Raw genomic sequence first — 16,287 nt, forward strand, 5'->3', positions numbered from 1 at the left:
CGCGCGTGATCGAGTGGGCTATGGTACAACGCAAGAGGGGTCGTAGTCATAGCGACAGAGCTAAACAGGAATTACGTATTTTTGGCCCTCCTTGTCAGCAACGTCACCAATACGTAGTTTTTGTGAGCCAATAAGATAATTTAATTTTTTGGTTACGTGTTGAAGGAAGGGACTATATACTCGTCTATGAGTCGGACTGAAGTAAAGGCCAAACATTGTTTATTCCGTCTTAAAAAAGTCTATCTATCCCTGGTAGGATTATAACGTTTTACAATTATAACAATTTAGTGGAAACATAAAGGTCTAAATTAAATGTTAAGATGGGCTCGAAGTTTCAACTTAAAATGATTTATCGAGCTAGTTGACACCAAGTCCTCAGGAAGGGCATTCCAGAGCGGAACTGTACGACGGAAGAAGGAGTCATGCGTGAGATTAGTACGCGAGTGATTTATAAATAACCTGCGACTATGTCCCCGGGTACCCATAGTGTTGGCACGGACAGTGAAAAAAGTCTGGGAAGGCTGACTGAGAACCTTGAAAAGGCTAATAAGGTCGAGGTATTTGCGGCGAGTTTCAAGGGGTTTCAACCCAAGGGCATTTAAACGGGTAGGGCGAGGTTTATCTCGCAGGGAGAGCGGAATACGGCTAGCCCGTCCAAGCACGTCCTCGAGTAATTGAATATCCCGATTAGAGCTAGGGTTCCAGACCTGACTTCCGAACTCAAGAACTGGGCGTACATAACATTGAAACAACCTGGTTAAGAGAGTCTCAGAGATTTTAGGGAAGTTAGCTTTGATCACTGACAGCAGCCCATTGGCTCTTCCACAGGAACGCAAAATGTGATTGTGGAACGAAAGGTTGTGATTAACTGTCAGGCCTAGGTCGCGACATTCATTAACCCGCTTTATATTATTGCCATTGAGGTAATAGGGGGACATTTAGTAGCGATCCGGGACATTTAGCAAGTACTACATCAAAACATGAAGAAACTTCCTACAATTTATGTGCTAATGAAAGCTCCGAGGGGACTGATAACGGAAATGGAAATCGCTCGAAAGAAAAAACCTCAAACGTTTGGAAACAAGTTTGGAACAATTCGAAAAACGTATCCAAAATTTATTATGACTTATTTTAGCATCGTCTTTGTGAATTTTATTACATTTAATATAAAATTATTTCTGAAAATGGCGGTGTTACAACTGGGTATAGTGCACCAAGAGTCTTGTCTCTGAAAATGAGCGGCGCTTCCGTTAATACAATTTCTAATGGAGAAATTTAATGGACTGTTACATACACAGTGTCGGCCCATTCATTACACAAAACGATGAAATATGGTTATTGTCCTACACATTTAAAATGTAAATCCATCTATTCATTCATGTGACTTCTACGTTATGTACTATCAAATGACACTTCTGTCTGCATATATATATAGTCCCACCGATCACTATTGAGGCGTTTTTCACCATTGTATCATCAAATTACTCAAACGATTACTAGCATATTAGCACTAATTAAATTTTGTGGGGGTTTTCACCACTGTGAATAAATTGATGTCTGATCAAATGACCCTTCTGCGTGCTTGCATAGTCACACTGATCACATTTGAAGGGTTTTTCGCCGCTATGAATGCGTTGATGCGCGATCAAATTACCCTTCTGCGTGCTTGAAAAGTCACACTGATCACATATGAAGGGTTTTTCACCACTGTGAATGCGTTGATGTTGGATCAATCTATTATTCCACGCACTTGCATAGTCACACCGATCGCATTTGAAGGGTTTTTCACCACTGTGAATGCGTTGATGTTGCATCAAATTACCCTTCCGCGTGCTTGAAAAGTCACACTGATCACATACGAAGGGTTTTTCACCTCTGTGAATGCGTTGATGTTGATCAAATTATTCTTCTGCGTGCTTGCATAGTCACACCGATCACATTTGAAGGGTTTTTCACCGCTATGAAGGCGTAGATGTATTTTCAAATCATTGTTCCGAGCACTTGCATAGTCACACCGATCACATTTGAAGCGTTTTTCACCGCTATGAACGCGTAGATGTATTTTCAAATCATAGTTCCGAGTACTTGCATAGTCACACCGATCACATTTGAAGCGTTTTTCTTCGTTACACTTCTTTGTGTGACGTTGTGGATCCCTTTTATATTCAGCAGAATATTTGGTCCGAGTTGCACGTTTCTTCCTGAATTTCCCTACAGAAATTTATTAATGAAATATAAAAACGACACATACATCATTTACAATATAGTATCAAAAATACAGTAACATTCAAGCGCACTACGAAAACTCATTATTTTTTTTAAAGTATGAGTCAGTTACGACCTTATAAACAACAAGTTGGGAAACCAAAATAGACCTCTACGAGTCGAGACGATGTTCTTAATTAAATATAATTTATATTGATTACTTTTATCGTCAGTAATTTAGCTTAATATTAGTTTAGGCATTCTAAGAAACGTTATTCCTAAAATCATTTTAAGCATAGCTATTGTTGAGGTTTGAATTCAAGAGTATGCCTCTTTAACAATTTTTTGGAAATTTAGGGTATATAAGGCGATTGATTCACAGTAAATGAATTGCGTGAAAGTTTGGTGGAAGCCCTGTCATTAGGAGGCTAGACATTTCTCGTAGGTGATCGCCGCGTACATCTTTACCCTAACAACGATAATGGAACTGTGAACGCGGTGACAGACACGTCCAGTGTAATACCTCTCTATGACGACATCGTCAAACGGAGAGGTAAAAAGGGAATGAACATAAATTGAATTGCAAGAGAAACCTTGGCTCGAAAGGACGTATTTTCAAATTCAACGGATGTTCGGAGAATCAAATGCTAGCTGATGTTGCGTGCAGACAAGCTACCATTCTCATTCCTTCTGGAACCCACTCTCTGTTGTCACATCTAGTTTTCACTTTGTTTCTCTACCTAGCAAAAGGCACCCTGAGTGCAACTCGATCTTCTTCTACTACTTCTGATACAACGTTGTCTTCGTAAAACTCACCGAATAATTTCCCTAGCCAGATTATTTAACACAAAGCGAGATAAATGTAGAAGGGCAGCTATTTACTCTCAGATTAAAACTCATGCAAGAGGGGTTACTCGAAACGAAACCCTGTCGATATCTAGTTCGACAACTTGTCGATACTCGACAACTTCTGACAGAATACCATTTTTGTGATTTTCGACACCGAGAGAGATGTCGATCGACAACTCTCTTTCGAAGTTTACAGAATAGGCACCCTGGTGTTGTTAAGTAAAAGTCGTACCTGATTGATACTCAATGCCCCGGCCTAACCGTTCCCGCATAAATGTTGCAGGGACGTTAAAGAAATTGGTTTTAATCCGCGGACATTTTGAAAAATGGCGGCTAGAAATGTGAAGTTTCTTATAGTCTGTCAAACGAAAGAAGAGCCCTGAGAAATTTGTCCAAATTGGTGTCACCACCTTCGACCCCATAGTACTTGATCAACTTGTTTTGTTTTGTCAATAGTCGTCTGTAATATAGTCTGCTATGGCTTAATCGCAATAGAACCAATACATTTTGCAATATATATTTAATATGTTTATGTTTCATGGTTTTTTACCATGATCGAGTATTAAAGAATATAAAACAAAATTAACGAAGACTGATGAAGACGCTTTGATGCTGAACTACTTAGACTTACGGACAAGTACTTTAACTTATGTCATTAAAATATATTGCAATGCTAGTTCAACAAAGATAAAACTAGTGTCTTGTTGTTAATTTTGTTTTATATTCTTTAATACTCGATGATGGTAAAAAACCATGAAACATAAACATATTAAATATATATTGCAAAATGTATTGGTTCTATTGCGATTAAGCCATAGCAGACTATATTACAGACGACTATTGACAAAACAAAACAAGTTGATAAAGTACTATGGGGTCGATGGTGGCGACACCAATTTGGACAAATTTCTCAGGGCTCATCTTTCGTTTGACAGACTATAGTGTAATTTGTAAATGCATTGATTTTCATCAAATTAATTTCTTGCGTGCTTCCAAAGGAACACTAATCTCATTTGAGGGGTTTTTCTGGTTCGCGTTTTAATGGGGCGTTATAAATTTCATCCTTACTAAGTTTGATACTGAATTAATTAAGCCTGGATGAAGAAAAAACCTTTCACGGTACATTTAACGATGTACTCATCACATAAAGTTTGCAAAAAAAGGCATTAAATACGTAGAATTGTGTAGACCCACTTGAAAAGAACAGAAGTTGTACGAACAAAGGCTTTGATCACGTGAATCAGCATACGCTTCAACAGGCTGGGAAATAAGGATATTTTTTAAACTAGTCCTTTGGACCAGTGACCCCCTAGTGTCTGAAATCATTTACTGGTCTCCGGACTGGTCCCAGCCTTTGCTCTCCAATAGATTTGCAATTAATAAACTGGTCCCGAGGACCAGTAACCCCCACTTCTTGAATTAAAAAACTAGTCCAAGCAATTAATAAACTGGTTTTGGACCAGAGGACGTGTGCTATTTCCCAGTCTGCGCTTCAATAATATAAGCAGTATAACTACACTAAAGTGCGCAACTATATGGTGTCATGCCACTGTTATTAAAGCATAGCGCGACTCCTGTGGATCCCCTACAAGGGGACTTTCCTCCTGAGCTCCGGGTTTGGCTTGGCAAAGGCTAGTGGGCGGGATTTATACATGCATGTATAAATCCCGCCCACAAATGCCTCTCGCTTCGCCAAGCCAAAAATGGAGTTCGTAAGGAAAGTCAACTTGCAGGGGATCCACAGGAGCCGCGCTATGCTTTAAGTATTTACAACCACAACGATTGAAAATGAGCATCGCTTAGGGGCTTTCGACCCAAGATTAGTTTTCATCTAAGTTTAAAGCGGAATTGCGTCCAAAAGCAGGGAGGCCCTGTCTCCATCATTCGCGTTTTTCGGAGGGTGAAATAATACATTCGTTTTATATTACGAGCAGTCAAAAGAAATACGCGACTAGACTTTATACCGAGAAGGCGGAAATAGTGGCTTAGAAATATGACTTCTCAATCTAGGTCCTCAAGACTATTAAAGAATGAAATGACTTACCTGCAATTTCCGAACGAGGCGATGAGGTTTTACCCTCTGGATTCTTTGGAGCGACATCTTCTAATGTCTCCGTGTTGGACACCGAACTATCATGATGAACTGCAATTGGAACTTCGGGTAAATCGCTTTCCATAGAGACGGGGGTCAATTCTGATAGTTCAATTGCGTTACGTTCTTCTTCAGGAACAAGCACTGGCACACTCAATATATCACTTTTCTTTGCATCTGTCACGGCGATTTCGGATTGGTTTTCATCAAGTTCGTTTTCTACGTCTAATTCTATTGAATCGCTTTCGACATTTGCATCAAGAGAAAGATCCAAATGTTTTTCGGATTCAACATTCAATTCAGGAACACGAAATTTCTTCGATGGAGTTGAATTATCCTCAGTGTCTCCCTCTGTCGAGACACTTTGCGATTTAAGAAGAGAGTCGTTAATGTTAATATTGTTTTCAAGAGGTTCTCGTGGCGAATCGCTCTCCGTGTTCGTGTCAGGAGACATTTCGAATTGGTTTTCAACCTTAATTTTAGGTGAAGGCGCACTTTGAGGCAAACTGTCACTGTATTTCAGTTTAGGGACACATGGATTCGTATTTCGCGTTATAAACCCCATATTTTCAGTTTTTTTCAAGGTAGTTTCGGTGTTTGCATTGCCAACCTCAGAAACAGGTGATTCTTGACTAATATTTTCTTTACACAGGTTGCCTTGGACATTGTGCATCACAACTGGAAGGGTTAACTCCTGGCCATTATTTCCCAAATCATTTTCAACGGGTTCAGTTTTCACTAATTCATCGTTAGGAAATTGAAGTATTCCACTCTTCTCCTATTTTTTAAACAATTAACAATAACTCTCATTCTTAAAGTAATTCTCTTTCCAATCGAGTATGAAAGTGAAGAATGTTCCATACCATCAGATCTTTGACTCTTTTTTCCAACTCTTTAATGACCCTATTGAGTCTTTCAATTTCGTCTATTTGCTTATTTATCGTTAATGATGTTTTCACTCTCTCTTTTGCCATTTTTGAAATTAAAACATTGCACTAAACAAAATGAGATTCCATTACAAAACAATCTTCGGAGTTTCTTTGGCTAAACGCATTTTAAAGGGGCAAGCGAGAAAAAGGGGAAGATAATGACACGCAAGAAGGGGATCAGCAACAAAGGCCCTCGTCGGGTTTCTTTGTTAATAAAGAAACGAAGGACGTGTTGCCAATCCCCTTAGCTTTGTGCCAATCCTGATAGGTGTTTTCACCAATAACCTTAATTAATTAACCCACTCATAGAGTTTGGTTCTATTTTAAGGGACACCTGATTCAACAACTGTCCATTTAAATTTTCTCATATCTCTGTGCTTAATTTCACACTGCTAAAAAAAAAACCCTAGGGTCAGTGTGCCTAACTTTGGACAGCTGCAACTTTAGACACTTTTATTATAAAAATCATATTTAATTACTGGATGCATCAAATTGATAATGAAATAGCTTATTTTAAAGCTTAGAATGTGAGGAATTTAGAAAAAAATACTGCAAAGTCGTACAATAACATCCGACTACGTTACGAGCCAAATTAGCCCACTCCCTAAACTCGTCCATTTAAATTACGGCCAAATTTGACGGGGGTCAACCCTTTGGTCCCGGAAAATAAGGTTTGACGAAAATTAGAGAAATCATACCTGAACAAACTAGAAACCACTCGAAAGAGCAACTTTTTGGCTTCATAATCCGTATTTTAAACACTGTCTTACGCGGGAAATTCGACGAAATATTCAGCTTTAAAAACACCTGGGCAAATTTCTAACTTTGGACACTTTCATGCTGGCCGATTTCTCCGTTTGTTAACCCTAATTAACTCGCGATATTAGCCTTTGCAATGGGCCTAGTAGATGTAGGACTGGGCTTAAAAAGAAACGTTTTATTCCCCCCTATAGGTCTAAAAGGAATGAAGTATAGGTAGGCCTAAATAGGCCTAGGCCCTATATACCTAAAAACCTACATAAGTAGCCCCATATTTAATAAAGTTTGTTTTAAAGAAATTTCTGATTTTTTATATATTTTAGGCATACGTCTAGGTCGGCCTAAGCCTATATTTTTACTTTTGAAATTGTGATTCGCCTAATGCGTCCCCAAGTCACCCTTTTTTCGCTGTCCAAAGTTAGGAAGGGGTGTCCAAAGTTAGGAAGGGGGCGTCCAAAGTTACATAGAAGTGTCCAAAGTTGAGCACGAATTCGGCCTTTGGGGAACTCTACTTTGTGAAAAATGTATTCCATTTAAAAAGTTGAAAACTTGTGAGAATGTGTCTTAAGAATGCTTCTCTCCATTGTTTTTTTAATTTTGAGTCTAACATATAAGCAACGGAAGTTATTCAAGGTTATGCAAAAAGTGTCCACAGTTACGCATACTGACCCTATATGCTTTGAAAATACCTTGGCTTCCAGTGTCCTGACTCTATCATCTCTAGCTTTTACTTCATTGATTAGATCATCTTTGCTCAAGTGATCATAGTTACAATCTTCTTCGTAGTCCATTTCCTAAAAACAAAGTTTCAATAACTTCCAGATTGCCTAAAACAGGCAATATTCCAATAATTTCGCAAAATACCTCTTTGATCGCCACCCTTTGAAGATTTACTAAACTCATTTCGGAATTTTGAAAAGGGAGTTGGTGAGATTGAAAATCTTCCCTAAAATAAAATAATTTTCCAAACTGAATGTAAATCAAAAACGGACAAGGAAAGCTTCCCCATACATTGTAGCTTTCGCTATAAAAAGCTAAGAAAAACATAGCAATGCTTAAATTGTGACACTTTTGTTCAAGACTAGGGATTTTCTCAAGCACATTTTCTGAATACAACTACAACTAGCTTCGTATAAATTATTTATTCTGCTAGCATTTTTTATATTTTAAATAGCAAGAAAGATCTATTTCTTTTCAAGGTATAATAGTTTCAATAGGTTTGGATCCGTTATGCCTTATTGACATGATCCAAGTTGCATTTTATTCATCACTTACCAGTTTAAACGTTCCACCATAACACGACATTCTTTAACAAATTCCATCATACTTTGTACAGTTTTCCTGTTATGATAAAATACGTAACATTTTAATAATAATAAAAAGTATGGCCATTAACAAAGATTTAGTGTTACCAAGGGCGTTTCCCCCAGTTTAATATACATTCTTACCAGGCAAGGCTTAAATGAACGTTGTTTTGGTTTCACAGTTACTCACACTGTTCTGTTTTTGGGGTTAAAAAAGAGAAAAAGCTTCAACCTTTATTAAGAGCTTTTCTTGTATATAGATACTCTTACGTCGCCAAAAGAAGGGAACGTCTAGCAGACAGCTTATTAACTTTTTCCTAACCGCCGTCAATCAGTCTGGGAAATAAGGATTTTTTTTTAAACTAGTCCTTGAGAGTATAGTTTGGGAAATGATTTTTTAAAACTGGACACTGGGCCAGCCACCCCCCCCCTGGTCTGGAATAAATAAACTGATCCATGACCATTGACCAGAACGCGTCGTCTGCTAAAATAAAGAAGTTGATAATTGAAATAGTAGAACGGGTCCAGGCAATTTTTAAACTGGTCCTGGCATTTTTTAAACTGGTCCTGGCAATTTTTAAACTAGTCATTCGCCCTATGCCACCGCCTTACTTCCCACGCTGCTTGGTACCAGTGACCCCCCCCCTAGTGTCCGAGATAATAAACTGGTTTCCGGACTGGCCCCCACCTTTGTTCTTAATTAATAAACTGGTCCTGAGGACCAGTAACCCTCACTTCTTGAATTTTAAAACTAGTCCAAGCAATTAATAAACTGGTTTTGAACCAGAGGAAGTGTGCTGAAGACTACTGTGACTGTCACTGCTGTGGAGTGAACTGTGGTTCTCTAGAAGTATCATGTCGAGAAAATATCGGAGATTCTGCCAGACTTGGACCGCAAAAACTATCTATAACAATTTTCAAAAGCGAGGGGTGGGCGTGATAAACATTCGAAGGTCTATAGGATGTGCAACTCGCTGTACTAAAAATAGTCTGGAGGATAGCTGAAATAATCATGCACTTTTTCAAAAAGCATGAAACTTGGTATAAAGTTAGTTTGAAGTATATTTAAGGCTCTTTCAGACGATCCAACTTTTTGGCCCAGCTTGACGGGTCAACTCGAGTTGAATCAAGTAGTTGGATCGTGTGAATAGACGCTGGATGAATTGAGTCACGTGGGTGTAACAACGGACAGACAGACAGACACACAGACACGGCCGTTACAGAACGTCTCCTGGACTACGTCACACGGAGAGGTAAAAAGTACCGGGCTATAGCCCACTCGATCACGCGCTCAACGAAGCAAGTTGCTCGCATTAAAGGCAACACTAGTAGGCGGGACGTTGCTTTCAAGCTTTGCTTCTTGGCGCGAGGGAAGTACGCTGAAAAGTAGACTTCCCACCTGTGTGTTGGTTTCTCTTCAAGTAAACAATGGAATGGTCTATTCATATACTAAATCTCTAATACAGTCCTGCACCGCTCTAAAACTATTCATTTGTTAATATTTCAAAGGAAAGAGATAGATGAGTATGATTTTCCAAATAAAATGACAATATTTTTCACCATATGATAAGGTTAGGCACTTACTTCAATCGAATTACCACCTGAAAATTGATATTCTTTAAATAGATTTTATGAACCTTAATATTCGTTCGAATATTAAGTGCTTGTACAACTAACTTTGTTTCAATAAATGAAATGGGTCGAAGTTACAAACTAAAACAATTAAAATTCACTTACAATAAAATCAGAGTTTTAAGTAAAATATTTAAATTGTTAAAAATGTAGTAGTATTAACTTATAATGAAGATTATACATTGGCATCCTCCACTACTGTTTCTTAATAGTTTTCATTTAGAATTCTTTTGAATATTTAGTTATGGTCAATGGTTTTGAATATTTATTGCGATCACGTGCAAAGGGTTTGCCTGGTAAAGTCACACTGATCACATCAGAAGGGTTTTACTCTACTGTGAACGCGTTGATGGGTCTGATAAAATTACTCACGCAGCTCACCTAAAATCACAATGATCAAATACGAAGTTTTTCAACACCGTGAATTCCTTGATGTGTGATCAATAAGCACATCCACGCGCCAATGTTGTCACTGATCACATTTGGATGGTTTTTCTCCACAGTGAATGCGTTGGTGTCTGATTAAACTAATTTTGTAAGTGCTAGCATATCCACACTGAACACATTTGAATGGCTTATCTCCACTGTGAGTGAGTTGATGTGCGATCAAATGGTTCTTCTGCGTGCAGGCATAATCACACTGGTCACATTTGAATGGTTTTTCCCCAGTGTGAATGCGTTGATGTGTGACCAAGTGGCTTTTTTGCGTGCAGACATAATCACACTGATCACATTTGAAGGGTTTTTCACTACTGTGAATGCGTTGATGTGTGATCAAATTATTCTTCTGAGCGCTGGCATAAGCACACTGATCACATTTTAAGAGTTTTTCACTACTATGAATGCGTTGATGTGTGATCAAAGCACTCTTTTGCGTACATTTATATTCACACTGATTACATTTGAATGGTTTTTCTCCAGTGTGAATGCCTTGATGTTTGATCAAATTACTCTTCAGAGTACATTTATATCCACACTGATTACATTTGAATGGTTTTTCCCCAGTGTGAAGGCGTTGATGTGTGATCAAAGCACTCTTCTGCGTAGATTTATATTCACACTGATCACATTTGAATGGTTTTTCTCCAGTGTGAATGCGTTGATGTGTGATCAAAGCACTCTTCCGCCTACAATTATATTCACACTGATCACATTTGAATGGTTTTTCTCCAGTGTGAATGCGTTGATGTTTGATCAAATTACTCTTCAGTGTACATTTATATCCACACTGATCACATTTGATTGGTTTTTGCCAACACCGGTCTTTACTAACTGGCTTCTAAGGACCACAATCTGCTAGTCTTTGTCCATCCCACATGGACACTAGCCTGTACTTTCTGGCTCGTAAGCACCACCATCTTCTGTTCTTCGTCAATCCCACATTGACACCAGCTTCTATGCACCACCATCTTCAGGTCTTTGTTACCTCTCCGAGCGACGTAAGTCACGGAGAGGTTCTGTAACGATCGTGTGTGTCCGTCTGTGTGTTTGTGTGTGTGTGTGTCTGTTGTTACACCCACGTGACCGCGTTCGCAGTTTCCAAATCAGAGCAAACGTGTTCGCCATTTCCGAACTGCTTTCGCAGTCACGGAAATGGCTCCTCTACTTGAGTTCTCACACCACCATCTTCTGGTCTTTGTCCATCCCACACGGACACCAGTCTGTACTTACTGACTTCTAATCACCACCATCTTTTGGTCTTTGTCCATCCCACTTGGACACCAGTCTGTACATACTGGCTTCTAGACACCACCATCTACTGGTCTTCCGTCTATTCCACATAGACACCAATCTGTCTCATTGGCTTCTAACTCCATCGTCATCGTTTGATTTAAGACATTCGCGGCGATCAGCTAAGGCTACGAGAAACGTCTAGCCTCCCTAAGGTGGGTTGTCCACCAGAGGTTTTCGCAATTGCGGTTGTTCTTGCTTTTAACTGTAGTTCGACACCCTTATATACTACCTATTTGAGTAAGGGGAAGCAACCGGCGTATGCTTCATTTCAAACGCCAATATTAGTCAAGCCTCTCAAGAATGTTTAATTGTTCTTTATCAAAACGATGTAACGCTCAATAAGGCGAACAACTAACGAAAATATTTAATATTAATTATATTTATTTTAATATTTAAGGTAATCTTGTTTCTCAACTCAAAATTAATACGGAAAGAGTTAAAAAGCAGTCTATGTTTTTGTCTGTGTGTGTCCGTCCATTGTTACACTAGTGCGTCGCGTTAGCAGTTAGCCTTGTGTTGATGTGATAAGAAATCATACAGAACCTTAATATTCCCTTTTTCCATAATATAAAGTGAATATGTGGAAGTATTTTTCGTAATTACGATGCATTTAGTAGTTTTGTAACTTGAAAGCTCTGTTTCATTTTGATATTCCAAGGGCATTTTTTAATATTATTATTTGAAATGGCTGTTTATATATTACTTAAGCTATACTACATCTGTATATAGAATAATCCTTGCTTTACTTATATAAAGAAGAACGCTAAGGTTTACACACTGTCGGTTAAATCAAGTATTATCCGTAACATGCCTAGTGAACTAAAGAGTAAATAATTGAGGCCCAAGGTGAAGTAAACTATGGGTGTTGATTTTCGTGTCTGTATTGTAGAGACATTAACGGTTCAGAGTGAGCCGAAAGTTATATACACGCTTAAATGATGAGGTGTAGATATAATAATCGAAGAAAAGATCATGGTGGCGATTAGACCAGTGAAAGGGCTGATGGTAAACGGGTATTAGCAGAAGCCGATTAGGCTTTACACATGAAGTACGTAATATGTGCCTGGGGGAGCTGCACGATATTCTCTAAGCTCCTAGGAAAGAACCTCCCCTTACGCGGAGGGAAATAGTTCAGTAACGCGGCTCCTTCGGATCCATCCGATCCTTCCGCCTAAAGAACCGATTTACCACGTACCTAAATTCGAAAACTACTATAAAGATTGAGTAGGGGGTCTAAAATATTCTTTAGATAAAACTATTCACAATACCAAAGATTATTTGGGAGTAAGGCGTTAAAATGTTATAAAACTGGGTAGCTTTTGCTTGGACTATTTAAGACGCCGAGCATCTGTTTTTTAACGAGGTATTTTTTCTGTTGTCGCCGTTACGGCAAGCCCGGCCGCCGGCGACTCGAGATGCGCCGCTCGGCCTCAGCCGCTGATATCTAGCCCAGGCTTAGTGTAGTTTTCGTGTCTAATTTTATTCACAGAGCTATTTTTCTGTTGAAATTAGGGTACTGCTATAAATATTGAGTAGTGTCTGAAATATTCTTTAGTTAAAACTATTCACAATACGAAAGATTATTTGGGAGTAAGGCACGAAGATCTTATCAATCTGGGTAGCTTTTTCTTGGACTTTTAAGACGCCGTGTATCTGTTTTTTACGAGGAATGTTTTCTATTCCCGCGGCTACGGCGAGCTCAGCCGCCGGCGGCTCGGAAATCGGGATACCGCTGATACCTAGCCAAGGCTTAATTTAGGGTAGTTTTCGAGTCTACTATTATTCGCAGAGCTATTTTTCTGTTGAAATTAAAAAAAAAATCTTATAATATTTAGTTGAAGACTTAATTAAATGACTCAAAATTTTCGAAACTTGAGCTTTAAAACGTTGAATATAATATAACGACTAACGAACGATTACGGTATTTTGCCTTCCGAGCTTTCCGGTTATGTCGACGGCGAGGTCGAGTCGAGGTCCCATGCAAGAAAATAGTAATAACCGTCGCCGATTGGTCTGGCATTAAAGCGGTTATCTACGGTTAGGGGCTTATGATTGGTTAAAAAATTTTTTTTATCGTCTGCTTAGTTTTACTTCGGGAATGTCATGAAATCCATGGCCAAAGCTATGGAAAAGTGGGACTTACGTACTTTATGTGTGAAGCATAATCCGCTTTTGGTATTAGCTACGGAGTTTTCATTCTTTTTATGGTGCGCAAGACTTTCAGTGCGTTTAGCCACAAATCAGCTTTGGTGTTAATTAAGTTTAACACGCATAACACGCAGCTGAAGCGTAGACAATTGGGCCTTTACAAACACATAAAGGTTATATCTCTCCAAAATTTATACACTTCATTTCCTGTTCTTTTCCCCATTGACTGATTTCCATGTGTCCAAGATTTATCCTTATTTGATGTAAAATGTCGTCTGCTTTACTATATATTCGCAATGCTTGGAATACTGCTTCAATAATTTATAAATTTTTACTTCAAAAAAAGAGAAATAATTCCATATCTAGTTAAATAAGTTTGCAGTAGTAGATCTCTTGACTCGGAGAGGTAATATTTTGGTTTTCCCAACTTGTCCATTCCGGCTTCTTCTCCATAGTTATCGTTTGGTTTTAAGATATACGCGGCGATCGGCTAGGGTTACGAGAAACGTCTAGCCTCCCAACGGCAGGGCTTCCACCATCGGTTCACGCGAATGCGTTTTTATCTATTATTATAATGGAAACGAATCGTATATATACCCCAAAATTTGAAGAAAGCGGGCAAGAGGGGTACCCTTCACTTTAAACGTCAATATTAGCAAAGTTTCGAAAGATAATAGGAACAACTTTATTTTAAACGATTTAACTATTTTTAAAGTTATTTACTGGCGATTAAAATAATTAATATCATTTATATTTAATTAATTATTTAAGATAAACTTATTTCTATGTAATGACACAAGTGAGTGTTTATATAGAACGAGTAACGAAGATTGCATCCGAATCAAAACACTACACGCACATCAAAGTTAATATAAAGCGAGTAGGATGATAAGATCTCTTACAAAACGATAACATTTCCTTTTTGCAGAATATTAAATGGAAATATTTTAAATATTTTTCGGCATTACGATTCTTTAAGTAGTTGTGTAGCTATAAAGCTCTGTTTCATCTTAATATTCCAAGAACATCTTTTGATATTAACATTTCAAATTTGGTGTTTACTTTTTAATTCAGCTTTACTACATTTATATATAGTGTAATCGCATTTTTTATTTTAATTAGATAATATGGATGTTAATTCTTCATCTATCCACAAGTGTTGAAACGATTGGGTCTGTGAAATAAGATACTCTAGATTTAAACTAGAAATGACCTTGTTTCGCCTCCTCTTATAGGAGGTGTTAACGGTTCAGAGTGAGCCGAAAGTCAAATACACCCTTCAGTGATACATTTTAGGTCCTCATTAGAATTATTGAGGATACAAAGGAAAATGTTAAACGCTTAAGCCTTTGCTAAAGACCTTGGCAATATTTCGCCAATTTGAACTATGTATTTCCGGTCTTTCTCATTGGCTGGTGGACCTGTGTTTAGAAAGTAAATTCGTCTCGGCTCGGAGAGGTTTATTTTGGTTTCCCAACTTGTTATTATTTATTTACTTACTTCCTCTGAAATAGCTTCACAGTTTCCAGATGGTCGGTTTACCGCCCAAATTGGGCTTCTTTTCGATCTATGTAGCGGGGGAACGATTGGGATTTCAAAGATTATGGCATTTTTTACATGTAAAATGTTTTACACAGCTGGAGCCTTAAAAACGATGGGGCTCTAATCTGGCCGGGGCCATCTTGTTTTATGTGTAGTAATTATGCGATAAAGAAGTTATGATTTATGGAGTAGTGGGGAGAGAGGGCTTTCCGTAATTTCGATTTGTCAGTTAATTGGAGTGCAGTCAAGGGAAATTTATGGTGAAGTGAGTTTGATGGAGTGTAATCATAATGGTCGAGCGGAGTTTTCGGCGTCTACTTTGTCTCCCACTTTTCGCGCCAATAAGAATGACTACCAGACAGTTAACTTTCCCAGACTAAGACATGGAGGCTGTAATATTGTTATTATTGGAGTGGAATTTGAATATATATAAGAAATGGGTGAAGTGAGTTAGACAGACAGTAGTGGACAAGTGTTTGAGGGGCTTTTTAATAGTTTGTGGGCATGGCCCCTTGTAATGGAAGCTGTTTGTAGCTGGAAGAAATCTTCGAGACGGATATTAGCAATTTAAGTGGCATATATTTAAAGGCGTCTACTAATCAGCGTGGGAAATAAGGGCAAATGACCAGTTTAAATAGTGCCTGGACCAGTTTATAAATTAAATCCGAGGAAAATTCAAGGGTAACCAGAGTCCAGACATTATCTCAACTATTTTAATTATCCACTTCTAAAATTCAGCAAACGACGCGAACTGGTCAATGGTCATGGTTCAGTTTATTTCAGGCCAGGGGGGGGGTCGCTGGCCAAATGTCCAGTTTAATAAAAAATTATTATGTCCCACCCTGCCTTGCGTAATTAATTGAAAGTACTGGGCTATAACCCACTCGATCACGCGCTCGACGAAGCAAGCTACTCGCGTTTAGAGACAGTACGAGCAGGGAGGAGAGACTTGAGAGGGAGCGTTAAAGTGAATAGGCGCGTTCGTTCGCTTTCCTGGCTAAACTCGTCTCTCTCTGGCGTTGACTCGGGGACTCATTGCGGTGTCCGCGCGCATGCGTCAAATTTAAAAACCGGCTTTGAACTAGAAGGGGAA

General features: G+C 38.6%; 2 protein-coding genes across 2 annotated transcripts; both read right to left on the reverse strand.

Annotated features, from left to right (window-relative positions):
* Nucleotides 1-598: 598 nt before the first annotated feature.
* On the reverse strand, nucleotides 599-8,216 carry LOC149621183 (uncharacterized). Its single transcript, XM_089854718.1, has 8 exons — nucleotides 8,110-8,216; nucleotides 7,699-7,780; nucleotides 7,524-7,628; nucleotides 6,010-6,141; nucleotides 5,099-5,924; nucleotides 2,090-2,211; nucleotides 1,790-1,847; nucleotides 599-753 (listed from the first exon to the last, which is right to left on the reverse strand). The coding sequence occupies exons 1-8, from the start codon at nucleotides 8,157-8,159 to the stop codon at nucleotides 599-601; spliced, it is 1,530 nt and encodes a 509-aa protein (XP_089710844.1). The 5' UTR covers nucleotides 8,160-8,216.
* A 1,679-nt stretch (nucleotides 8,217-9,895) lies between these two features.
* Nucleotides 9,896-15,960, reverse strand: LOC149621184 (uncharacterized). The gene is made up of 4 exons (XM_089854719.1): nucleotides 15,947-15,960; nucleotides 15,153-15,219; nucleotides 10,152-11,049; nucleotides 9,896-10,063 (listed from the first exon to the last, which is right to left on the reverse strand). Exons 1-3 carry the CDS (start codon nucleotides 15,958-15,960, stop codon nucleotides 10,240-10,242), a joined length of 891 nt encoding a protein of 296 aa, XP_089710845.1. The 3' UTR covers nucleotides 9,896-10,063; nucleotides 10,152-10,239.
* Nucleotides 15,961-16,287: the final 327 nt, after the last annotated feature.

The sequence above is a fragment of the Phalangium opilio genome, unplaced genomic scaffold (genome assembly GCF_054372755.1).
Source record: "Phalangium opilio isolate 3A_F unplaced genomic scaffold, DU_Popi_V2 ptg000209l_1, whole genome shotgun sequence".
In the NCBI taxonomy this organism is placed as follows: domain Eukaryota; kingdom Metazoa; phylum Arthropoda; class Arachnida; order Opiliones; family Phalangiidae; genus Phalangium; species Phalangium opilio.